At 40.8% G+C, this 25,619-nt stretch overlaps 1 protein-coding gene across 3 annotated transcripts in view; it reads left to right on the top strand.

Annotated features, from left to right (window-relative positions):
- The window catches only part of uacab (uveal autoantigen with coiled-coil domains and ankyrin repeats b), a 44,146-nt gene extending 27,076 nt beyond the window's left edge, over positions 1-17,070 (top strand). For all 3 annotated transcript variants that reach the window (XM_080034008.1, XM_080034010.1, XM_080034009.1), the window contains exons 3-19: positions 224-312; positions 2,468-2,532; positions 4,077-4,134; positions 4,285-4,355; positions 4,723-4,829; positions 5,600-5,781; positions 6,195-6,232; positions 6,705-6,761; positions 6,987-7,094; positions 7,656-7,688; positions 8,562-8,654; positions 8,774-8,804; positions 8,906-8,955; positions 9,535-12,249; positions 12,436-12,588; positions 13,066-13,131; positions 14,111-17,070. In XM_080034008.1, coding sequence (XP_079890134.1) covers positions 224-312; positions 2,468-2,532; positions 4,077-4,134; positions 4,285-4,355; positions 4,723-4,829; positions 5,600-5,781; positions 6,195-6,232; positions 6,705-6,761; positions 6,987-7,094; positions 7,656-7,688; positions 8,562-8,654; positions 8,774-8,804; positions 8,906-8,955; positions 9,535-12,249; positions 12,436-12,588; positions 13,066-13,131; positions 14,111-14,182 — 3,988 coding nt within the window. In that variant the 3' untranslated portion in view covers positions 14,183-17,070. The remainder of the gene's footprint in view (positions 1-223; positions 313-2,467; positions 2,533-4,076; positions 4,135-4,284; positions 4,356-4,722; positions 4,830-5,599; positions 5,782-6,194; positions 6,233-6,704; positions 6,762-6,986; positions 7,095-7,655; positions 7,689-8,561; positions 8,655-8,773; positions 8,805-8,905; positions 8,956-9,534; positions 12,250-12,435; positions 12,589-13,065; positions 13,132-14,110) is intronic.
- The last annotated feature ends 8,549 nt before the right edge of the window (positions 17,071-25,619 follow it).

Raw genomic sequence — 25,619 nt, forward strand, 5'->3', positions numbered from 1 at the left:
TACCCTGAAGTTTTTCTTTTGCTTCGAGAATGCAGATCTTGCTGAATGCGAGGAGCCCAAGCGTCCATTTGCAGTCATTCTCTTGTCCTTAGGTTTCATCCTCATCTCACACTACACCCTATCACCTTTTCACTTGCCCTTCTCTTCTGCACGCTGTATGCTCTCTGTCTCATGCCCTGTCTGTTTTCCTGTCCTTATGTTTCTGTCCCTCTTGTTTGCCCAGGTTTCATTTGGCTGCAACGCGAGGACACCTTGACTGTATCAATCTCTTTCTGGGAAACAATGTTGATGTCACAGCAACTGATGCCACGGGTAAGTTTAGATAAGATTAAACAAAAAAGGTGTGCAGAACACTGTACATACATTTGTTCAATTTGAAGTGCCTCTAATATTTTGCCCAAACTCCTTAAATCAGTAAAAGTTGGACTTTATCAAAAACACCTTTTTAAATGACTACGGAAGAGCCCCCAATTTGTCTTAACCTGGCTCAAGAGTCATGGCAAAAACAGGAGATAGTAGTTGTTTAAAGGTGCTCTGAGGAAATCTCAGTTTGTGTTAATTCTTGCACCCCCTTTGGACAAAAGCGGTAGTGTTCCTTGGTGAGCGTACCCATGCCAAAGGCATTAAAGCTCTCATATTATACACTTTTCTGTAAATATTATATGGTCTTAGAGGTCCCTAATACGTTTTTCTTTAGTTGTTTGTTGAAAAAAACGTTCAGATCATTTATTGTAGTATGCCTCTATACCCTGATTTTCAGCTAATCTCATGATGGCCTATTTTTGAAACCGAGCTGCAGCTCCCCTCGTAAATATACAATCTATGAGCTCCCCCCGCCCCTGTCTGGAAGCGAAGCCATTGGTGTCTGCCCATAGGTCCATAGCTTGCCGTGCCGGCACTGCATGTTACCATGGTTAGGTTTAGCCTGAGAAGAACCATGTCTAGTGCTAGTAACGCAGGAGCTCACCCGCACTTTGAACAGTTTGACATGACCGATCCTTGTCTACATGAAAGACTATGTTCATACAGATGCACTGACAGCCACAAGCTAATGGAAACGGCATGTTCACGAATCACAATAAAAATGCAGCAAAAGATGGAGGCTACTGCGAAGCTAGCTCGGAAGCTAACGGCTAAAATATCACTAAAATCAGTGAAAAAATGAGCTTCAAAGTTAGACTTCGACTCTATTACCTTCCAATGCTTTGTCTTGCTAAAAACGAGGCATGTTCAGACTGCTGTGGAGAATATAAACAGCTTGTTATGAGCAATTATCAATGCTTTTCCCGAAGCTAGCTCGGAAGCTAACTGCTAAAAATATCACTAAAATCAGTGAAAAAATGAGCTTCAAAGTTAGACTTTGACTCTATTACCTTCCTATGCCTTGTCTTACTAAAAACGAGGCATTTTCAGACTGCTGTGGGGAATATAAACAGCATGTTATGAGCAAAAGCAGGTTGCTTGTCCCAAAGCTAATAGCTATACACCAGTCAGGTAAAAATAATTATTTTAGTTACACCGTTTAAAAAAAAGCACAAGTAGCTTCCTATCCGTTGTGTTATTAAAAACGAGGCATTAATAGACTGCTGTGGTTAAGATAAATTAGTGGAGTATGAGAAAAAGCATTCTGTGTTGGTGTATGTAACATTCAGCATGCTTTGCTGAACTACGGGCATCTTGTCGCTTAGCGGGGAAAACAACATGGCTGTCGCTCGGAAAATTTTCCATCGGGTCTCGGGGGGCCGTGGACCAATAAGAAATGAAGGGGGTGGGGTTATCATAGACTACTGCACGGTGGAAGTTGCTGGTTACTAATGTGGGGGGGAAGCATGGACATATAAAGAAAATATGGGGAAGTGGCTGTGCCGACTGTGACGTTATAGCCGGCGAGAATTCTGACTGGAGTATATTGGAGAGGTTTTCAGAAAGGGGGAGGGTGAGGAAAGGAGCGTTTTTTTTTTTTTTTACATTATGGCAGTCCCTAGGCACACCGTGGACCCATAGTTATGTTCCAACACATTTAAAAAGTGCGTTTTGCATAATATGTGACCTTTAAGAAAAACTATATAAAAATAGCATTCTTTGCAATGGTGGTCTCGATTGCTGTTACATGTCATTTATGATCATCAGAGGAAAAATTAGACTGTTTCAGAGATATTTAAAAGTTACTCGTAGCACCTTTTTAACCAAAACATTTACAAATGTATTACAACGCCAAATAATCCAGGAAACTTGCTCAAAAGTATGAAGTGTGTTCGTCAGCATCATCATTGTGTCATGTGCATAACACAATTCAATTTCCCAACGTCAATTTCTACGTTTTCAGTTAAATATGTGGCACTTGTGAAGTGATTCAAGTGGACTCATACATACGCCTTATAAATAATTGCAAATTTCGACATTTGGCTCTAAAATTATCCTTGAGTGTGAATTAACCTAATTGGATCGCTTCATTTATTGCTTTCAGGTAAAAATGCTCTTCATCTGGCTTCAAGAAATGGACATTCTATGTGTGTGCAGAAACTCTTACAGGTAAAGTGCAGTTGTCGTCCCTCTGTTCCTCTACTATAGCTCCTTTCACACATGCACTCACTTTGACTCTGAATTTATCTGGAATTTATCCGGGTGAGTCGATGTGTGTGAACACAAATGTCAGGCTTATCTGGCCCGGATTTTACCCAGGTGGCCCCCTGGTACTATGTCAGGGTCAGAGCAGGGGATGTGCGTTGTGTGCTGCATGTGTGAAAGGGTAAATCTGGACATTTTCTGGGTCAGATGAAATGTGAAAGGGGCTTATTGTGCCCGTCTGATAGAAACTCCTGTGAGAACATGTTCCAAATTTCAAGACAATGTCAATTATGTGGTTGTCTTTTTTGATGTGTTGTGTATCTCCACACTCTACTCTACTGTATATCTGTGCCAGAGTGCAGCTTCCCAGTCACTGGCCAGTCAGAGCAGTTTCCCTTCCAGCTCCTTTAAATAATTATTGCCAAACAGCTCTGGCAGCTGAGTCCACGCTGTATCGGAAAACAGTGGGCCCTGTTGAGTCACCATGACCCACAGGAGGATTTATGTGTTTACAATGAGTGGACTATCTCTGCAATATTGTGCTTTCGCAGTGTTGTAGCCCTTCCCCCTGCCCCCATCTCTTGCATGGCAGGGGGTTGTTGGCAGTGGTGTTGACAAGCCTGCCCTCCTGCAAACCTGCCGTCCATTCTTGGTGCCGTCATCACACCAGACATAGCCTCTGGACGCCAACCCTCCCGCCCCCCCACCTCCACTCTACTCCACTCCACTCCATCCCCCCCGTCAGCCCTAACCATCAAGACATAGGATATCCCCCCTCCATGCTCTACTATCAGTTCTGCACCCAAGTACACCCCTGCCCCCCTGCCCCCTCCTCCCTCGCTTTGCCATTTGAGCATGTTGCTAATTTTTGCCCCTTGTTGCTAGAGAGAGTTGGGTTTTCAGAGTGGGAGCCGGAGTTGCTGGCAAGCTTACCCAGCAACATCAGGCCCCTGTTAGCATTGAGTCCTCAAGGCCTTCATAGCAGGGCCTCATCACCACAGTAGTGCAATCTCATGTATCCAACCAGCTGACTGACTGTGTAGAGATGTGACTAGCATATCAGCAAGCATATCAGCACAGCGCCACATAGCCTAATATGCCCTACTTCTAAGGTTCCACTGCCAACCGGTGGAGTTATAAAGACATTTGATATGCAATAAATATTGTACTTTAAAAAAAATGTATTTCCAGAGTTTTGCATACATTAATGAAACAGTTATTTCTTGTTGTTTATTACAGAAAGTAAATCGTAACACTTGACACGGTCAATACTATTTGTAACCAGCATTACCTTAAATCTCCTCTTTCTGTTTAGTTTTTCACTTTAGAGAAGAAATAATATTTATCAAATAAATAAATGAAAATAGAGTGTACTTTGGTTTTTAACAGATATTTAACACTACAGGGATCCAGGGATATTTAAAAAAAACGCCAAATAAGTCATCTAGGAAAATAATTTGCTTCACTTGATTCTGTTGTGGCAAACTGTGTTTGTGTTATTTTTACAGAACAACTGTCCAGTTGGAAATGTGGACCATCAAGGAAGAACTGCTCTACATGATGCTGGTAAGATTGACTCGAATCCACTCTAAAATTAATGTAAACCCTGACAAGCCACAGCAGGTTCGTCCTGCTGTGTGAGCTGAGTGGATATGTAAGTGGTATCAGGACATGGGCTGAAATGATTGAACTCGTTTTTATTCTTTATCTCCACAGTCATGGCGGGCTGCTCCTCCAGCGTGAAACTTCTTTGTGACAGCGGGACGTCTGTAAATGCCAGTGATTTTGTAAGAATTGATAGTTCAGTTAATTTGCCATTGTGTTTTGCAATTGTCTATTCTAAGATTGATATTTTCATTGTCCATGTGGTTCTGCTTGCTCTTAAAATGATCTTATATTGTCAATGGCAGTTATTAAATCCATTCACAGTCGGTTTGGCCAGCACAAAATGGTCTTCAATCAATCTTAATTGAGTCTACTTGAATGAATGCTTTCTTTCTTTTGGATCATTCAGGTCATCTTTTGCTCTGAGGTGAAAGATACATTGATTCGGACGACTGTATAGAAATGTATTGTGCTTATAAGTGTGCGATTTTGTGGCTGAATGTACTTTTGTTTATTCATATGCTGTATATGTCTTGTCTTTTTGTCCAGGATGGCAGGACACCTCTGGTACTGGCAACCCAAATGTGTCATCCACGCATCTGTCAGCTGCTGCTGGAGAGAGGGGCTGATATCACCCTCCGGGACAAACAAAACAAGTACGAGCCATTACCTCATTTAAGTTGTGTTCACTATCAACTTTAGAAAAAGAAAAAATTGAAAATATTCTGCTGACAAAATTCAGTTTTATAAACAAAGGCCTAAAATAAAAGCATACAGAGCCCTGGTGTTAAAAAAAACATCTAGTGTTAATACACAGCATGGGCTCTGTAAACCAGTATGTAAACAAAGGGGGCCCACCATAGCTAGCAACATGCTAGATACAGACCCTAGGCTTTGTTAACACTAGATTTGTTTTTAAGCAAACACAGTACGGACTGGTAGAGGATCGCAAGTAGATATTCAATGATTTTGACTAAAGGGATTTTGTTTTCTTCGAATATCGCTTACTCCACTTTTCATTTAATACATTGCAGTAGAATCGCAGTAGTATTTCACATGTTCAACCAAGTAACAATAAAGTAACGCCTGAGAATATCTAACATGTATATTTTCTGCTTTCTATAAAAGTATAAATCAGGTTTTTCTGACCGTTTATGTATTTTGGTTTCCAAGCAGCATTTTCCAACATAAACAAGAAACAGTCCCTTTAAAACAAATAAAAAACAATGACCTGAGAGAATTTTTTTTCTCAAAAAAGAGACAAATAAACTCAGCATGGGCACACCAGCTACTGAATTATTCAGCAGTATAAGTTCAGCATTGTAGTTTTGACACTGTTCTGATTTGAATGTCTCATTTATAAAGACCCAGCTGTTTCGTAGCTTGTTTTCTTGCTCATTAACTCTCTTTTGTCGATGCTAATCAGGACGGCGCTGATTCTGGGCTGCGAGTACGGATGTAAGGATGCAGTGGAGGTGTTGCTGAAGAGCGGTGTTGACGTGAAGGCAGTTGACGGCTTCGGTTACGATGCTTTTCACTACGCTCGCCTCAGCAAGAATCCGGAACTTGTTATGATGGTCAAAAGTTTCCTGGACAAAGCCACCAGAGGTCAGATTGCAATGCAAAACGCAACTGAACATAAATTAATCCGGTGTCCCCTTGTTTGGAATAAATACAAGAAAAAGCATAATTAGCACAATAATTGATTACGACAATGACTGGTCAGATCAAAAAAAAATAATTAAGGATACTTCACTAGAAATCACCTACGAATTTTGACTACACTTCAGAAAAGATGTCAAATCATAATACAGTTATTGCAGGCAGAAATGTCTTATACTCTACAATAGTAATGCTTTGAATTCCTTTAGTTTTTAATCACTTATTCACCATAATGAATAATTCACCATGATGTCCTGATTCCATATATTATTCTATATTTCTTTGAACATGTTTCCATACCATATGAGAGAAAATAATAAAATCTGACCTTTGCTGTCTGCTCACTTTTTTATATACAGATCAAGAGGCTGCAAAGATAGAACAGTGGAAGCGACAGGTAATCATGCAGCCTTCACTTCATTGGCAGATATCATCCATTGAACCTCACCCACAGTGAGGAGCAGCTTTTCTTCCCCCACACTACTTATTGACATACTATATTACAGTACCTTTTGTGTGTACATGTAGCATAATGAGAACAGAAATGAACTGACATTTGTGAAAAGCTGTTGACATTAATAAATTAGAATCCTCTGTGGAGCATTTATATGCCAAGACACGTTGTCTAAGCCTAAATGTTTTTCATTTCTTGCGGTTGCTCCACATTTAAAATGATTTTCTTTGTTTAGTACAGCTTTTGTATTTCGGAATTTAGGACTGCCGCTCAGATGTACATGACTGCCATCTAGTGATTATAAATGAGAGTTGTTCCATAGGCTCATGGTAATGGAACCAAATGGTACAGTAGGTCTATGGTAATTAAACTTCAAAACACGGTTGTAAAAAAAAAGATCCTGTCTAATCCGCAGCATTCAGTGGAGAGAACAGAGGCAGCTGAGGCCAACAGAAGGGATCAGATCATACATGTAAGTGCTGTTAAAATGATCAATCCACCCTATTCAAACCAAACGCATGTTTACTTTACTTTGCTTCATTAACAGACTATATTCAAAGGGTACTCGCTTCAATTCACTGTCTCTTAAAGACATCCTTTTGACTCATTCTCTTATTTCTGTATTCAGTTAATGGAATTTGAATGCCTTAGTTTAGCTTGTAAGCTTTGTGGTTTTTAAGTGTGGTTCTGTTTTTAGGACTTGGAGATGCAAAACGAGACCTTGCAGGAAAATCTCAAGAAGTACCACCAGGAGCAGAGAGCTCTGTTAGATGAGGTCAACGTACTCCAGCAACAGCTAGCACAGGTAAACCAAACAACAACCCCACAGCGAGCCTCCAAGCATGCCAGTCCTTTAACTATAAGTGGGGGAGATCCGACGGTCCTAATAGAGGTTTGAGTTTTGTGTGTGTAAGTAATATAATAATAAAAGCCAAGCTAAGTCATGCTCTCTTTGGCTTGATTTTATAGTCCCAGGTTGTGCTAAAACAAAAATGGGTAACCACAGCAGGGCTCGTTGCATCCCTATTTTTGGTACATTGTATCAATCAGTCACTTTGCATGTTGATAAATAGTTGTCTTAATTTGCATAGCGTAGTTTTGCATTAATGTACTGTAAAGATACTGAGACTTGATATTTGCAAAATTATTTAATCTGACATTTAAGTAGCTCATATAATACAATACAATACAATTAATTAATTAATTAATTAATTAATACAATGTGACAGAAACAATCTAAATTCAAAGGCCAACTAGGAGATCCAATCAAATTAGGGATTTATAAATGACATGTGCAGTTGAAATTAATTGGACTATATGACTATAATATATCGACTATAATGGTCTTTTTCTTTTTCATCTGCAGGAAAAGAAAACTGTGGAAGACACTCAAAAAGAGGTGAGAAATAAAATGTTTGCTTATAAATTGTGGGCCTCATTCACAATTGTCTAAATTATTGTAATTTTTAAATGATTCCTTTTGGAAGAAGAATCGTACACTGGATGCACATTATGATCCAGGTGGCCATATTTTACAGCAGTAGCAGTCTAGAGTGCAGTGTGGAGAGAGGCTTCAGTTACTGTATGACCTTTGAAACCTTAAAGTGCTAAGCCTGGCAGTGACTTGGGAGGATGTTACTGGTGCTGTATCAACACAGAACGGTTCAAGTGGGAAGTGAAGGGGAGGGAAAAGGAAGGTAGCATACTCTGAAAAGCTGTTGATTGTGACTTGTAATAGCATTGGATAACATCCACACATTCAGGAACCAAGGTCAAGTGCTGTAGCAATTCAACATCTTGTCATTTCCTGAAAAAATAAATTGGTTCCATTGTCTTTGTCTTAAATCTATAAATCCTGTTTGTCTTTCTGCATGTACACAAGGTGTTTTATGTTGTAGGTTTCATGAATCAGGCACCTTCTTCTTGAAGTTGCTGCTTGTTAAGTGATAATGTGTGATCTCTGCAAGTTTAATTTTTACCCCCAAGAACTCTTCTCTTCAGAATGTATCAAAAGCTAATACAAATAGTTAACTATTGCTTAAACAGCACTAAATGAATGAAGAAGAAGAAAACACCTTGCTGCAACTTTTTCTACAGAAAGTGAAATATAAAATGTTGATAAATATGTGAAATGCTGGTATTATGTTCCTGCTAACCCTTTGTGTAATAAATGAGTGAAATGTGTGGTGTATTAACAGTTTTAAGTCCCGAAGAGATGTTCTGAGTCTCGCTTGACTAACTAATGTATTTACCTTTCTTTCTATTGAATCAGAAAGAGCAGTTGAAGGAGATATTCAGTGCTAAAGAAAGAGAGAAAGGGGTTCGAGTTCTGGAGACTGTCAAGGTCCAGTTCCCGAGTCCTATGGTCAGTCATATCTCAAATATAAAAGTCTCAAAGGAAATTCTTTATTAGTGGATATGCACTCTGTTTCCAATTTGTTACCTAGTGAAAACTGAACTAGCTCTATCATTATGTATTCACAGGGAGACTACTCTGGGCAATCTGTTATCAAAGGTGGGCTTCCTTTCATTTGTTAAATCTGAAAGAAGAAATGTGATGCCGTTATTTCTTCACCATGAGTATGAGTAGGTTTGAATGTTATGTTTGTCTTGCAGGTAAAGAAAATCCGTTGGTCAAACAATCTCACAGCCTGGATTCTGATCAGGTAAGATGATATCTTTGGAACAGTTAAATATTGCTTGCAAATACTCTTATTAAATCTATAGTGCGTAACTATGCATGTCGCCCGCATGAGGAATTCTGAGTAATTACAACACCATTGTTGGCGCACAACAAGCTTTCGGTAATGAATTGCACATGGATGTTATACCTTATACTGTATGTCAAGGTTTTTTCTTAGCAGTTAAATTAACAACTGAAACATTTCTTGGGAGCTTCTTGGGATTTTTCTGAGCGCCTGCACCACTGTCGGGAGGAGACACCAGTTTGTTAACGCTGCCATACTGAAAAATGCAGAGGGAGTTTTGTGGAGCTGATAGGCTTAATCAACTTTGTGTCAACTTGTTTGGAAATGGCTTGAATGTAACCGACATTGATTTATATGAAAAAGTTACTCTATAGCTTTAAAAGAAAGAAAGAGGAGGCGTCCTTACAGAACCTTTTTGTGGATGTGTCACAAAGTCATCAACAACTATTCTGTGGATGCTTTCCATAAAATGACTAAAGATAATTCTGCATTTGGTGTGGGTTTTGAATAAATATGCTTTCTGCTATTTCTCTGTAGTTGCTTCAGAATTCTGCCATGTCACGTTCACTGTCGAGACCTCCAGAGAGGAGTCATTCCACTGTGGGCTGGGACCTCTCCGGTGAACTAGATGCACTCCGGAATGAACTGGAGTCGGTCAAGAGAAGACAACAGGCGGCGGACGAAGAGACGGCACGGCTTCAATCTGCCCTAAACCGTAAGAACCGCGAGTGCCAAGAGCTGGTCCAGAGCCGAGACACCATCCAGAAACAGGCTGACCAACAGGTTCAAGACCTGGAGGACGCCTTGGGAGACGTCCAGAAAAGGATGCTGGACTCTGAGTGTAAGGTCAAGCAGCTGCAGGCCCATGTGGTCGCTGTCAAAGAACATTTAGGAGGCCAAGCTACAGAAGACCTACGCGCCCAGCTCCAGGATATGAAGGCCAAGTACGAGGGCGCTTCGGCCGAGGTGGGTCGCGTTCGCAACCGCCTCAAACAGAGCGAGAAGGCCCTGGAGGAGTACAAGAGCAGCGAGAGCCAGCTAGCTGCCGAGGAAGAAAGGCTGAACCACGACCTGGGACTTCTGACTGCGGAAAGAGATGAACTAGCCGAAGCCCTTTTTGAAATGGAGACCCATTTAAAGGAGGCCCAGACCAAACATGGCAACACGGTACCGGCCGAGAAGTTCGACAACATGAAAAACCTGCTGACCAATGCGGTTGACGAGAAGGAACGGCAGATCGCTGAGCTGAGGGAGGACTACGACCGCGTGCTAGAGGAGGTGGCCGAACTCCACCGGAAGCTGGACAGTCCGTCGTCCCAGGGAGGCTCGGGGGCCATGATGTCTGCCGAGGAGCAACAGAGAATACGGGCGGCTCTCGAAGAACAAAACTCTTCATTGAAAAGGAAACTGGCCGATTTGACCGCCAAAAGCCAGGCTCTAATTCACGAGGTGGAGGAGAGCGAGGAGGAAAGAGACATACTACGAGAGCAGCTGGATGAGTTCAGCAGCAGGGTGGAGATGGACTTCATACCCATAAAGGACCACGATGAAGCTCGGAGGAACATGGTGACAGCTTTGGAGGAGCTGGAGGACAAACTGGTGGAGGCCAGCGAACGTTACGGGAAAGCGGAGGCGCAAGTCCAGCAGCTTCAAGCCGAGAGGGTCACGCTGCAGGAAACTGTCGGCAGTCATCAAAGTGCCAGTGAGAGACACCAGAGTGACATGGACGCTCTGAGATCTCAGAACGCCGACCTGGTGAAGAAGCTTGAACTTTTGGAGAAGAGATGTGACGACCGAGAGACAGAGTTTGTGCAGCTGAGCACACAGAGCCAGACCCTGAAACAGAGCTTGGAGGGGGAGTATGTTCCCAGACAGCAGCATGAGCAAGTGAAGATGGAGTTAAGGTCCACCTTAGAGAGCGTTAAGGGTGAGATGTTGAAGTGGGAGGCAGAGGCAAAAGAAAGTGGCGAAGAATTAAAGAATGTGAAAGAAGGAAAGGATAAGTTGAACGAAGAGATGGAAAAAGTTCTGTTGGAGATCAAAAAAGACTATGTCCCTGTGAAAGACCACAAAGCCATCACAGACAAGTTGAACACTGCTGTGGTCGAGGCAGAGAACAGAAAAAACGAAGCGTCAGCACTGTATGCGTCGTCGCAGGAGGAAACAGTCAAACTTACTGAAGAACTAGAGGCCCAGAAGAAAGAACTGGATACCATTATGGAGGCTATTCAGTCTAAGTTCATCCCACTGACGGCGGCTAAGGAAAAAGAACACTCGCACAGTGCCCAGGTGAAGGAGTTGACAGTCAAGCTGTCAGAAATGGAGGAGAAGTATAACAAAGAAAGGTCTACCAGAGAGAGGAACACACAGGAACACCAGAAGCTTAAAGTTGAGATTGAATCTGTTCAACAGAGGCTAGACACCGCTCTGGTAACTAGTGAAAAGCACAAGAATGTGGGAGAAGAGTTCAGGTGTAAATTTGAAGAATTGACCAACAAGTTTGTGGACTTAGAGCAGCAGCACAAGGACCTAACGGTTCAGAATGCTGATCTACAATCCCAGGAGGCCATCTTCAACACTCAGATCCAGAATCTCCAGGATCGTCTGAAATCGGAGTTGACTCGGATAGCGACGTATGACACGGAGCTCAAGGCCCTCAACGACGCTATGCAGCAAACCCAGGCCGACTGCAAGAAAGCCAGAGAGGCTCAGCAGGTGGAGGCCCAGAGGGTCTGCACCTTACAGAGAGAAGTGCAGGAACGCCACGGGGATCAGGCTTCTCTGCTGCAGCAGGCCAAAGCTAAGGAAGCCCTGGAGGCTGAGCTGACTAAGCTTCAAACGGCTCTCCGCGAAGAGGAGGAAAACAGCACCCAGAGGGCCGAAGATGTATCTGCCCTGCAATCTGAGCTGCTGCAAGCCACACAGGCTCTCGAGGAAATTCGCTACAAGGAAGAGCAAATGAACCAGCTGAAGAAGGAGAAGCAGCAGCAGGAGGAAGAGGCTGTCAACCTGAGCAACAAGCTACAGAGCCTAGCAGAAGAGTGTGAACAGGCCCATCGGGGCGAAGCACAAGCAAGGGAGGGCGAGAACATGGCCAGGACAGAGATGGAGGCTGTCCAGGAGAAGGGACGCACCATCGACAGAGAAATTAAGGAGCTGAAAGAAAGATACGATGATTCGCTCGGCACCATCAGTGACCTTCAGAGGAGAATTCAGACGTCAGATCAGCAGACTGAAGGCAAAGACAAAAAGGTAATAAGAATTAGGCTGGTGTGTTTAACCTTTAGTGAAATGTAACTACCTGTACATGAGTGTAGATTGAGAAAGACGATCAGTTTTTTCCGATCAATTTGTTTCTATTTCTAGGGATAACCTTTTTTTTCAGTTTTGTGGTGTGGTTGGTAAAGTAATGAAAATGTGTGAACATTATTGTTAAAGATCACAGAGTTGCTGACAGACGTGGAGCAGTTGAAGCAGGCACTGAATGGTTTGTCTCAGCTGGCGTACACAAGCAACGCGCCCAACAAGAGACAGACCCAGCACATCGACACACTCCAAGTCCAGATCAGGAACCTTCAGCAGCAGCTGGCTGTGAGTGGACATGCACTACATCTTAAAATATGGATTACAGAATCTTACATAAACATGGACATTCTGCTTTATATTAATCATATTGACTCCACACAGTAGTTTGCTCTTTGTGACTGACTTTTTGGAGGAGCCTTTAAGTTCTTATTTTTTTGAATACATTTAACAGTGATTTTTACACTTTTCTTGGCAATGTTTACAGATTTCTCTTGATTTATAAGCTAGTTCATACATTCAAACATAAAAAAATCTAGGGTCATATTTTCTAATATTGATGACCCCATGTATAACTCCTTTTAACTTGGTGAATAAGGGTGAAAATAAGAATGAGTGATCTCCATTGCTGTAGTTTTATCTTCCAAATAAACGTCATCAAAGAAAAGAAAATGTCTTTGATAATTTCATTTTACCTATAAACAACTTTAGAAAAATAACCAGTGTCGTCTTCATGTCTTCCTCCCTCCCTTCTGCTCCATAAAGGATGCTGAGAGGCAACACAGGGAGGTGGTTTCAATTTATCGAACTCATCTTCTCAGTGCAGCACAGGTAAGTTCCGCTCATCAATCTATGTTTAGGAGGAGAGTTGTCTGAATTAAGAAAAATAATGTTTTACCTTCATCCCCATGAATGTTCTTATCCAAAAATAGCATGGGTTGAGAACAACAAAAATTAGGAAGTTGAACTGACAGAGATAAAAGACTAATTTAACTGATTAAAGTGCTCATGTATTAAACTTTTCCTTTATTTTTCGACGTTTTCATTAAAACCCACTTGACTGATAAAAGCTGACTTTGAGTTCCACTCCCAGTACTGCTTTATCTGATTTTGACAACAAAATTCCCTTTGCAACGATTATTTGCTAGACAATGACATTCATTTCTGCCATCCACTTGGCAACATAAAGTAATTGTAATAAATACTGGTCCAACTTGGTGCAGAAACAGTCTATCTAGTGGCAGTCGACGTCTTTGAGAGGCCAAACGGATCACAGAAGGGTTTGACACACTAGCAATGCACAGGGCATGTACAAAATACATGATCACACTATTGAAAACATTGAATGATATGTAGAAAGCAATTTGTTTGTGAAATCATGTCTGTTTAATCGAACCATGGTTTGGGTTTTGACATATAAAAGTTACTTTCAGCACGACAGTATGTCACTATCTAAAAGCTAAGGGAATTCATGTGTTTACACTGGGGTACATTGTGTTCTAAACTATTGTCTGAAAGCCTGCTTATTAGTCTAGGCAGCCTTTGCAGATGGAATGGGGAATTGTTGTAATGGGAGCTGTAATGGTTTGAAAGCCAGTGGGTGCAGGCTGCTAATGCAATAATCAAAGTAGGAAACTTAAAAAAGGCAAAATATGGACTCACTCAACCCAAATGATTTATCAATATGTATAAGTGCACAGTAGCCGTTAGGAGCTTAAGCACAGAATAATCTGTCATGTGAGTAAATATGGGAAAAATATGTTACAAAAGGATTAGAATGAAGCCAATTCTGACTGTGTTTCTCTTGCAGGGCCACATGGATGAAGACGTCCAGGCCGCCTTACTGCAGATCATCCGCATGAGACAGGAGTTTGTGTGTTAAAAGCTTCCTCTGACAAAACAAAATGCTACCTGCTGACTCAAATTCACTGTTCCCAAAATCTCCCAATGCAGAGTTCCCCTGCTGCGGCCCCTGTGGGTGCTCCAGTGTGTTTGTGTGTGTTTGTGTGTGTTTGTGTGTGTTTGTGTGTGTGTGTGTGTGTGTGTGTGTGTGTGTGTGTGTGTGTGTGTGTGTGTGTGTGTGTGTGTGTGTGTGTGTGTGTGTGTGTGTGTGTGCGTGTGCGTGTGTGTTTGCGTGTTTGTCATTGGGCAACATTTATCCAAACAAGCTGCTCTGAAATCTTTTTTTTTATGGCTGCATTTCGGTTCCCAAACATCTAAATCTCTGTGTTGTGGGTTAATGTGAATAACTGTAGATTTTAGATTCTAATGTGTTATTTCAACTTCAGTAGAAATGCAGCATATTACAAACTCGATTCTCTTCAAAAATATATTGTATCATACTGACATGTGAAAAGATTTTGACTTAAAGTAAACATATGCAGGAACACATTTCAATCTCTCTTACAGCATTTGCCTGTCGAACCTGTATTTAATGATACTGCTTTAGCCCATTTTATTCAATGATATGGAAGTAAACTGACACCTGGGTCACTTGCATAGAGCTAACTCTAGCTGAAATGTAAAATGGACATGAACACGACGACCACTTTTCACATTCCCACCTGACAGTCAGCTCTCATACAATAGTTTTTTTTCTGTTTAACAGCAACGTTTTATTGAGAAAAAACTGATCCAATTTGATCTTAAAAGATTAGTTCACAATATGTTATGTCTGTCTTTTCAACAAGAGTCAAGTGCCCACACAAATGTTGTAATGGATTATGGTTGCTGTAATCGATAGCCACTAAAAGATCCTAATGTACTTTCAGTGTAAATCATGGGTGATAAAATTCGCATTTCTTGATCCTGCAAAAAAAAGTGAAAAAATATAAAGTTGATATTTTCCCAAGTTTTTTTTATTTATTTTTTTGTACTTCATTTGATGAGATATGCAATTGCTTTGATTAACTCAGACGGCAGGAGACAAATATTGGCTTCAGATTAATGTTGGAATTCACTTTTTTCACAACATTTGGACTTATTTTTTTGTCCATGATCACTTGCATCGAAGTCGCTTTGGGAATGGTTCCTCTTATGTTCAGTGTGATCGCAGCAAGCAAAGCCTGTTTCATATGGGCATGTGACTACAATTTAAGCCGGATGTGAAAGATTTAGAACCTCTCCTTTAATACAATGAAATACTCAGATGCCTTTCTGTAGCCTACATTAAGGCTGCTGTAATAACTCCTGCTGTCCATACAGGCAGCAAAAAGATCCCTTACTAAAATTATTTTATTGTTAAAAATGGGGGACTTTCTTTCAAGGTTACTTTAGGATAACATTCTCTCATTTTGACTCCCAAGACAGGGACAGCCCTAAAGAGTAGGATTGGATTAGAAATCTGTAACTTTAGTAGTCATCCACCTGATGTGATGCTGAAGCCTCATATTGGCTTTAGTGAGAGGAATGTGGATATTTTCCCCTATTACATTAGAACAGCATTATTAGAGGATTCCTTCACGTCCGGTTTGGTAAGAAGGATAATAACATAATTGTATTGTACGTTCTTTTGTCTGAGTATTACTGTAGACATACTTGAAATAATGTGAACCTGTCCTTAAAACCTTGTTCATGTCAGTTGTAACACTTCAGCTAGTTTCTTGAGACCATGCTGAGTTTAAGGCACGGTTATCATCTTCTGGAGGTCCAAACCAGCAGAATGATCCAAACACCAAAGACCCTAAAAAGGGTACAATCATTCAAATCTAAAACTACTCACTATTTTGGTATGTGGTTGATAGTTTTGTGACCTGTTTTAAAGTGGCTATAGAAGTCTGTGCTGGATTTGAGTCATGGGGGTTTGCTGGAGTGGAGATCTTGCTGTTTCCTACAGTTTGCAGTGACACATCCTCTTTTTTGTTGAAACCAGAGTGTCCTCTAGTGGTGAGACTTGGCAGGCCAAGTTGATAGAAATTGTAATAATCAGTGTGGCCCAGGGGTAGGCAGCAGTTGTTTTTGGACGCTGCAATTTCTGAATGCTTGTTCTCAACACCAGGGACATACATCATAAATCTTACGTATTTCTGGAAGAATATGAATTGTGACTGTAAAACTGAATTGACAGAGCTTTATCTCCTAATATATGTTGCTTTACATTTCTACATTTAAACCAAACCTCTTTGTAAAGACAGCAAGTGTCCCAGCTGAGTAGTGAACTTTGCAGCTCTTCTAGAGCAAGTGTTGCGTACCCCTGAGCCAGCTCTTTGTGACTCTTGATGGTGTAGTGTTGTGATTGTTGAGCGAGTCTCTGATGCCTTTACACTGATATATTTTTAATAGCTTTGTACTACTTTTAATTACTGTACTACAGTGTGACATTTCTGATATTCAGCAGGTCTGGAAGTAGAACGGCACAACACACGTTCAGGGTAACATTTACCGTAGGATAAGAATAGAAGTGATCCTCTTTATTTATGTGGATAACAAGTAGTTTTTTGAAGCACTCCTGTATTTGCCTTTTCTGCTGACACACAAATAAAATGTCTTGCTCTCTGTTTTTATATTTTGGCCCAACAAACTATGTATGCGCCAAGAGATAGGTTAGAAAACTATATGTTATTGCATTTTCTTATGCAGATATTAGGGATTAACACTCAGTTTAATTAATATTTCTTACTTTCTTCCCTCTTCTGTTAACATAGTCTACATTAAATACAATTAAATCTCAAAATAAATATGCTCTACACCAATCTGTTAAATTGGTTGATGTCTTTGGCAATAATATCTGTTTGTAAATTTGTCAGTAATACAAAATCAATCAATAAATAAAAGTGCCTAACATAGAAAACTACATCTTTGTTTATTGTCTTTTGTCATTACTATGTTTAAGAACCTTATGCAATTTACAGCCACACTTGCCGATTCAAATATTTCACTGACTATTTAATGTTTTTCAAATTAATTTTGTACACACATTTGTTGTGCCCAGAATCCTACTGACTATGGTATTCCCCAAAATATTTCTTTATCACTAAAATATGGTTGACATTTAGCTTTTTCAGGGAAATGTCTGGAAAACTATTGGATGGTTTGTCAGCTATCCATAGTGCTTGAGGAGGAATTGTGACAACTTTGGTGATCCACTGACTTTTCCTTCATGGCCATCATCTGGTCAAAAATTTAAGATTTGCCTTACATTCATTTTTGACCAAATTCTATACACAACTAATGACATTTCTATGCCCCTCAGCTGCACTTTGCTATTGAGCAAATGTTAACCATAGACTGTGTATAAAAGAGATAAAATGCTAAACTAAGATGATGAACATGTTAAACATTAAGCATGCTGATGTTCTGCTCGAAGCAGACAATGTATTTTACTGATTTTAGTTTTAAATTATTTATTTTCATTTAGCTGCACCATCTGCCCAAACTTTCAAAATGTGTTCACTAAGTCTGGTTACCATCAAATTCCTGCACAACTTATTACCATAGCTGTAATTTGTATCTGCTAACCATGAGTATGCTAGCATTGTCATTGAGAGAATATGAGCATGCTGATGTGAGCATTTAGCTCAAAGTGACCTTGTGCCAGCAGCCAACAACGTGGTTCTATACAAACACAGCCATTTCTGCTAAAGTCTGAACATCTTTTTGGTTATTTTACATGAAAGACGGCTGTGTTTGTGTTTGTTTGTACTTTTTGTCACTAATTTGAAGTGGGAAAGGCTCCGTTGGAAAAATGTAATGGCATAAAACTTCTGAGCACCAATTGGGAGTTGTGAATTACAGCTGTGTGTTTTTTTTTCTTTCTTGCTGATCAAATGACACCCACCCACACAATGTGATGAAGCAGATTGACTGACTGAGCTTTTTCCCCCTGATGTTTTTTAATGTTGATATTTCTCATGTAGTCATGAATGCTTAATGTTACAGAAAAATACCAGGTTTTCAGTGGCTTTAAGCCACACAGTTTGTATGCTTTTAGTTTCACACACTGTTACTTCTCTTGTGGGAAGAGCTCAGTTCATGTGGTTTCACTTTAAGTACAATCAACCCAGGAATGCGAGCGAGTAGCTCTTTGGCACACATTGCTCACTTTTATCTTTGAGCCTGTGCCCCTATTGATTTGTCTGTTGGTCTTTTTCTATTCGCAAGATTTATTTTTCATTAAAGCTCTTTTCAATGGGATGCTGAGAACAGAGGTCATGGCTGTCTCGGTTATCTCATTTCGGATAAATTCATCGCATGCTGTCATTGAGCACATTTTCCATTTTAACAGTACAATGTGGTTGAAGTGGCCTTTGCCTTTGTAAACAATCAAGATAACTAATACTACAAAAAGAAAATCATTAATACAAGCTTCAAGCAGAACTCAAAGTTCATGAGTTAGTGCTAATCTATTCCTTATCCCATCCGCTGCTCATACACACACACACACATGCACCCCCCCCCCCCCTCCCTAATTGATACAAGACTTGTCCTGGGTTTGATTTCTTTGAGAAGAGCTCACCGGTTTCAAGTGGCAGCCGTCCCTCCTCTCCACTCCTCCTCCTCCTCCCTTGGTTTTATGATTCTCTTTTTTGCGGTCTGCACTGAATAAGCTGTTCTCAGCAATTATAGCAAATACAATTCAATCTGTTGGTGGATTTCTCTTTAATCTCATTTCCAGGCTCCTAATCAATCCCATACATCTACTTGCGGCACATTTGGTTTACCATTGTAACCCCTTTCCTGGCCACAAAGAATCCCATCTTTATAGAATTCGTCATCCCAAGAAGGATCAGAGACTTTATTTATGTTGGAATAAGCCCCGGCCTTCCACCGCATGCCTCATGAGTGGTAAACTGGCTGAGGAAGCAGGCGGGTGGTTATATACACATCACAAACACGCCCACATCTTTGCTTTCAGTCCTCTGAGCTGTCACGAACATGTGTTATCTCACACAGCAGTGTGCCACCTCTGCGCCACTTGTTCCCTTGAGTAGTTGTTTGGCATTGTTAGCCGCACAGAAACCTGGAGGTGTTTTTTTATTTAGTTTTTCTTATGTCTACCTGACACATGAAATAGCTTTCTCAACATCTTATACCCCGCTTGCCCTCACTTCTATCACCAGTGTGGAAGTCGCATTAATCTGTTTGGGACCCCTAGACCAAAACATTTCTTTTGGGCTCCCTCTTGCCTCCTACTTCCCCAACAATTTAACATTGCTCCATTGATGGATGATTTAAAGAAAATGATCTAATTCATTGCATCAGCACAAGAAATCTACTTTTGTAGGAAATTCCACACATTCTCCCAAAGCTGGAGCCTTTATTACACACAATGCAACTATCAGCAACAGAGATGCATGTGTGTTATGCTAGTGAGTGACAGCAAACGTAATCTCCATCCGCAAGCCTCAAGCAGAGATGAGTAGGTCCGGTAAACTCACTTGTTTTTGAATTCCCACACCCCCAGATTTTTTTAATGTCCTTCCTTTAAATTGTCTTCAGCCCCCAACCCACACTGCCACAAGTGACATCACTTGAAACTATTTATCAGACTTTGATGAATAAAATCTGTGGAATTTGCCTTTAAGACACATTATATCGGGCAGTTTCGTTATATTTTTTAACCAAAAAAAACCCCTGGCAGTCTTACACAGTACACTCTGACATAGAGTTTCTGTTAGTGTGTGGTCATTCAAACACCTTGTTTCAAGGAAAGTGCTCCACGTGAATATAATCTAAAATACAATATAAAATAATGGCAATTTTCTCATCTCATAATTGTACTTTTATGGTGCAAATAACCCTCCCCCCCAAAAAAAGTAATACAATTATCGAAAGGAGCCCATTCCTGGTTTGCTTGCCCAGTCATTTGAGCTTGCTGTCCTGTCATCTATCTTCGTTTCCTCCTTCTCCCCACTGCTTCCTTCCTTCCTGCTGTTTTACCTTTCGTCTGTCATCCTTCCTTCCTGGTTAATTCCACAGGTCAGGTCAGTCAAGAGGTCTGTTCCATATTTGTCTCCCTGGTGTAATTGCTAACTATTTCTCTGTCTCTAATAGGCCATTACTCAAGCAGTGCCAGGCCAGCCTGCTCGTGAGGCTACACTGGGGGCAGTGGACACAAGGCCAGCGGCCCCTCTCTTTTCATTAGTCCCCTGAGGAATCGGACTACTCTTGGCTTGGGGCCGAGACAGCCGAGGCCCCTTTAATGTTTTTGCAGAGCTCCAAAGCACTTTGTTGCCTCAATAAAGTTCATTTATGGGATAATAAGGCTCTGGAGGACACATGGTGCTGATTTTGAGTTGAATAGTTTCAGCATGGCTCGCATTCCCAAAATCTAGGGCTAGTCTCTTGCATCTATTTTATTTCAGGGTGTTTCTTTTTTCTTTCCCCACTTCTCACCTTTCTCCCGGTCCTCACTTCACATGCCTCCGTACTTTTTGTATCTGCCGTCATTTATTATTCCTCTCTCCAACGCTCTGGCAGTGGGACTGTCTGATCCTGGGATGACCTGGGATTCGCACACCTGGGAATGAGTAGCAGCGCGGGGGCAGGAGGCCCTCTCATTTCCCAGGATTTATTCCAGAGCTTTGAGGGGGGAAGGTAGTGGGGGGGATATGAGGGAAGAGAGGCGATCAGAGGAATGAAGAAAACCCTCAAGCCCCCATACCCTGGCAAAGAGGATCAAGCTTTACATGCCAAGGCTACACTGGAGCCGAGTGCCCCGGACATTTGCTGTATCAAAGGTGTGGAAGTATGTGTATTGGATACATGAGTTAAAACAGATTCCTATACTCTGAGGATGGGTTAAAACACACACGCACAGATAAATTAGAAACAGGCCCAACCTCCACCTCTTTTCATCCCCCTTGGTTATTACACATGGGGCTTACGTGAGTGTTGGCCATCTTTTCCCTGAAACCCAGTAAGGACATTGTACACCACTGTATGCTAAACGGTTTCATCTGAGTTCAATGTTTTTCTTTTTCCCTCATTAGTAGTTGGTTAACCACTAATGCTTAGTGTATCTGCTCAGCTTTTCTTCCTCCCTTCATTGACTTAGCAAGAACCAGATGGGCCCAAACCGCCACATCTCCCTCTCCCTTCTGACTGTCATCCTTCCCACCACTTCTTTTACAGTAATCTCTCGCTCTCAAACGGAAAATCGCTCCAGTTTGCATGTCTGCTCGTGGCTCAACACATGAGACATTGTATGTGGTTTAATAGGATAAGGCTTTTGGGGTTGCTTGGTGCTTGGAAACATGGCTGAGGCCACCTCTGGCTGCTTCAATCATCTTAAAGACATTGGGTTAGGCCTCCGGGTGTTAGCTTGAGCTTGTTAGTGTGGCTGGAAAAGACAATGTTTGATTCCATGATGAGGGCTGGATGAAAAGGGAGCCGCTCCGTGTTCAGTTGCGGTATCCTGGGATGGCATGCGGGTCGGGTTGCCAGTTCAGGCGAAACAGACCGCTGACACGAAGGGTGCTTCAGTGCCACAGTGAAGACTTATTACATGTTAATGGAATAAGTGTTGCATATTACTCAGGTTTTAAGACACAGACAGAGATTTATAGGCTTTGACTTTCTGCAGCAGTACTCTATTTGGAAAAATACTAGCAGTATTTCATTGCATTCAACAACATGTTTACACTGTACCCAGTAGGACCCATTTGCAGTTGCTGAATATTTGTAAATGAATGCATAGAAATGGAACTCGCATTCATAAACATTTGTTTGTGTATGAATTAAAGTAATTAGATTAGATGTTAATTTGTGAACTTTAGAGGTGCTTGTACAGTGGGTGTATTACACTCGTACATTTGGGGAAATACGTTCATTTGTTTACTTAGGAAGAGTTATATGAGAAGATTGAAACCAAACTCAAATTTTTTGCATACATGAAGCTTCAGTCAGCAGCTGGTTAACCTTGCTTAGCATGAAGGCTGGATACAGGGAGAAACAGCTAGCCTGGCTCTGTCCAAACTAAGGCAACTAAATCCACCTAGCAGCACCTCTAAATCTAATTGACGTGATATATCTAATCACTTTAATCTATAGACAATCAGGAAGGTAAAACATAGAATTTTGGTTTTACAGGGTTTATGTGCTGGACTATTTCTTGGCCAACAACAGCTGGGAGCAGTGATGCTAAGCTAATCAGTTCCTGATGACACCTTTAGTGGATCATTTGTAATTTGCAAGAATAATTATTGAACGGATTAATAATTGGAAAGACGATTTGTAATTTGCAAAAATGAACCAATAATAAATGAATAATATAAAAGTCTTGTTCTTGAACAGTCACTCATTGTTTTGCATGTAGTTGAGCCACAACTAGAGACTAAAGCGTCCAACTCTTTGCCTAATACGTTGGCTCTTTCCCAACATGATTTGGCTCTTAGTTTTCCTTTGTAGTGGGCTGGCTTGCGATTATTTTGTGGTTCAGGGGGTCCATTTCATCGACATAGCTGGATTTCAGTAGCGAGGGAGTCAAAAGGTCAAACACTCAAAGCCTCAGCTGCGGTTTCAGTTGCTTCAGAGTTATTGTCATGTTGGATTGTAGATATTAACTCTGACTTCAAATCGACTTTATTGGACAGAGCTGGTTGTTAGGAGCTGAACGAGTTATACAAGGCCATATTGTCACACCATCTAATGAGACGCATAAAAGGAAATGCTTTTTTTTGGTCAGGAGTTCACAAGATGTAAACAAGCTATAAAACTGAGACATCTGTATTAATTTCTTCCCTTTCTTCCACATTTGGTAATCCTTAGTCAGCATGGCTCAGAATCAAGAACTCTTTTCGGGCCAGTTTCCCCAACAAATGTTTAGAGCCTTTGCTGTAAAATGGTAAACCAACTAAGTTGTTTTTTAGTTTAGGTTTTGATTGGACTTGATCAAGTTTAAGTGCCATACATCGGCATTTGTACTGAAGGGAAAATTAAATTTGAGCGGAAGTAGGTAGGCGGGCGGCGCCAGGCTAGGAAAGACTATAGACATCTCAAACGAGGTTAGCCTCAGCAAGACGCGCGTCATAGTTGCGCAGGTCTGAGCAAGATGGCTCCAAGTCGAACCAGGCTAATGTCTCCGCCCAATTTGCATAGGCATACCTGAAAAACCCCAAATATCTACAAAATTAAATAAATTATGAAATCCTAATTGGTATCTTCCCAAATGGTATACCATCCTCTTTTTATCACCGAACCTTTTGATATTTCGGCAGGAAATATTCCTCATCGCATTGACCCTAAGGTTTAAAATCTCATGGGGTAGTGCTCTTGTTCACCTGATCAGGGCTACTTTGCTTTGACAAGCTGCATAGGTGTGTGTGTGTGTGTGTGTGTGTGTGTGTGTGAGAGAGACAGAGAGGGTTTTACTTCAGTGTTTTTGCGTTTATGTATAAGCATGCGGCCGTCTCACAGATCTGACTTTCATGGCCTCACTTCAGAGAGCGCTTTCCCTTGGCAAGATATGTTGCCCTTGGCGAGACCAAAGGGAAATATTTATAAATCATTCGCACAACAAATATTGGATTCAACCCCAAGAGGTCAAAACAATTCAATGTGCAGCCTCACCAGAAATGTGCAAATACACCTCCATGTACTGCCTGCTGACCCATCAGAGCGTCCATGGAACCACATCTCCGGGCCACTTAGCCGAATTGTGCATCACACACACACACACACAGCTTTCTGACCTATTAATACCAACATGCTCCCTTTGGGATTGCACTGCTGCAAGCTGGAAGATCAAATGTAAACATCTGGTACTTTGAGCGATGAAACAACTTCCAGCACCAGATCTCAGGAGTCCTTCTTTCTTCATCACATGGGGCATTTGCTGTTTGTTGTTTTTGTTGTTGCTGTCCGACCCATTTCATTTGATTGTCACTATGAGCTTAACATGAGTCCTTACTTAGCAGAATGTGTTGCTCAAAATACAAAAAAATCGAGATTCAACCTTTTTACTCATTGATTGGTTAAGATTGTATATGCTATAAATGTACCTGCTGGCAGTACCTATGGTATTTTGTAAAAGATAAGTTTTTATGCACTTGGTATTCATGGTGATCTTTAGGTCAGATGACTTATTGATAGAGTAGATCAGTATAAAACTGGAAACAACGTCTAAGAAACCAGCTGAAAATGTTTGGCATGGTGAATAAAGCATGCTGTTCCTCTGAAGAGTTGGGCGACATGTTTTTGATTTTTTTATAGTCCCAATATAATTAGCGCACCAGCACACTGTTCTGTAGTTACATCGTATTATTTCTCTTTCAGCAAGTGCTTAACATTCAGTATTATAGGAAGGTGCACTCTAATGTTTTACAAACCGGTGCGTTTGCAGTGTGTTGTGGCTGGTGGACATACTGTATATGTGGGAGAAACTGTTGTGGGCGTATAGCTGTCTGTGTGGACTTTGACCTGCTTGGGTGGTAATATTATGCATTCAGTGTGCAACAGTATAAACATTAAATCTTTTCTGATCCTGCTCATGAATACAACATGAGGGTCAACAGAGGGAGTATAGGTTAACCATATAACCGGCACAAGATCAGAGAAAAGGGATGAGCAGCCACACGATGTGAAATATGGCAAACTGCTGTGTTGAGTCTGCAAAGAGTATTCTTTACACATTTTCACAACTTGCTTGAGGGCTATTGGGGGTTAAAACTGACCAGTGCAACATAAAACTTATAGGACTCATAAATCTTGAATGTCTGAGTTTTTAAACGTTGTTCAAAAAGGTAAATTAATCAAATGTATTTTTTGTCCCACCCCTGATCACAAAGTTTTAAGAAATATTTCATATGTCAAGTTAAATGAAAAAGAAAAATATAACCGTTCAATGCTCAAATGCAGCAATAAAATACAGTGCCGTATAAATTATGGACTTGGCATATATGAAATGTCAAAGCCTGTGGAAAATATGAAATAACCATTTAAGGCGGATAAAAGAGTTTAAGTTTAAGTAAAACATGACATTTTTACAAGAGGTTTGGTGCTCAATATTTCAAGCAATAAACTGCAATTGCAATTTATGAGCAAACTATATACGACATATCCCAAACTTTCAGTCATGTTTATGAGAAGTTTGAGAGAAGTTATATGGAGAATATGTATTCAGAATTGAAGTTGACATTATCAAATGGCAATAAACTATTATAATGTGAATCATACTGGAAGTATTTTAAAAACATTGTAATGCCCTTAAGTTTTTTTGTCCATACTTGTTTCGCATAGACTGTGCAATGTAGCCTTGAAGTATGGAGACTGTTTTGTATCTTTACTCTTGGATATCATTAAATGAACAGTCATGAGGAGGAGAAAGTGGCAGCTTTCAGCTAAAATTAAGGGGGACCATGTCCATGTTAGATAATCAAAGT

Source organism: Ammodytes marinus (assembly GCF_949987685.1).
Source record: "Ammodytes marinus genome assembly, chromosome: 1".
Taxonomy (NCBI): domain Eukaryota; kingdom Metazoa; phylum Chordata; class Actinopteri; order Uranoscopiformes; family Ammodytidae; genus Ammodytes; species Ammodytes marinus.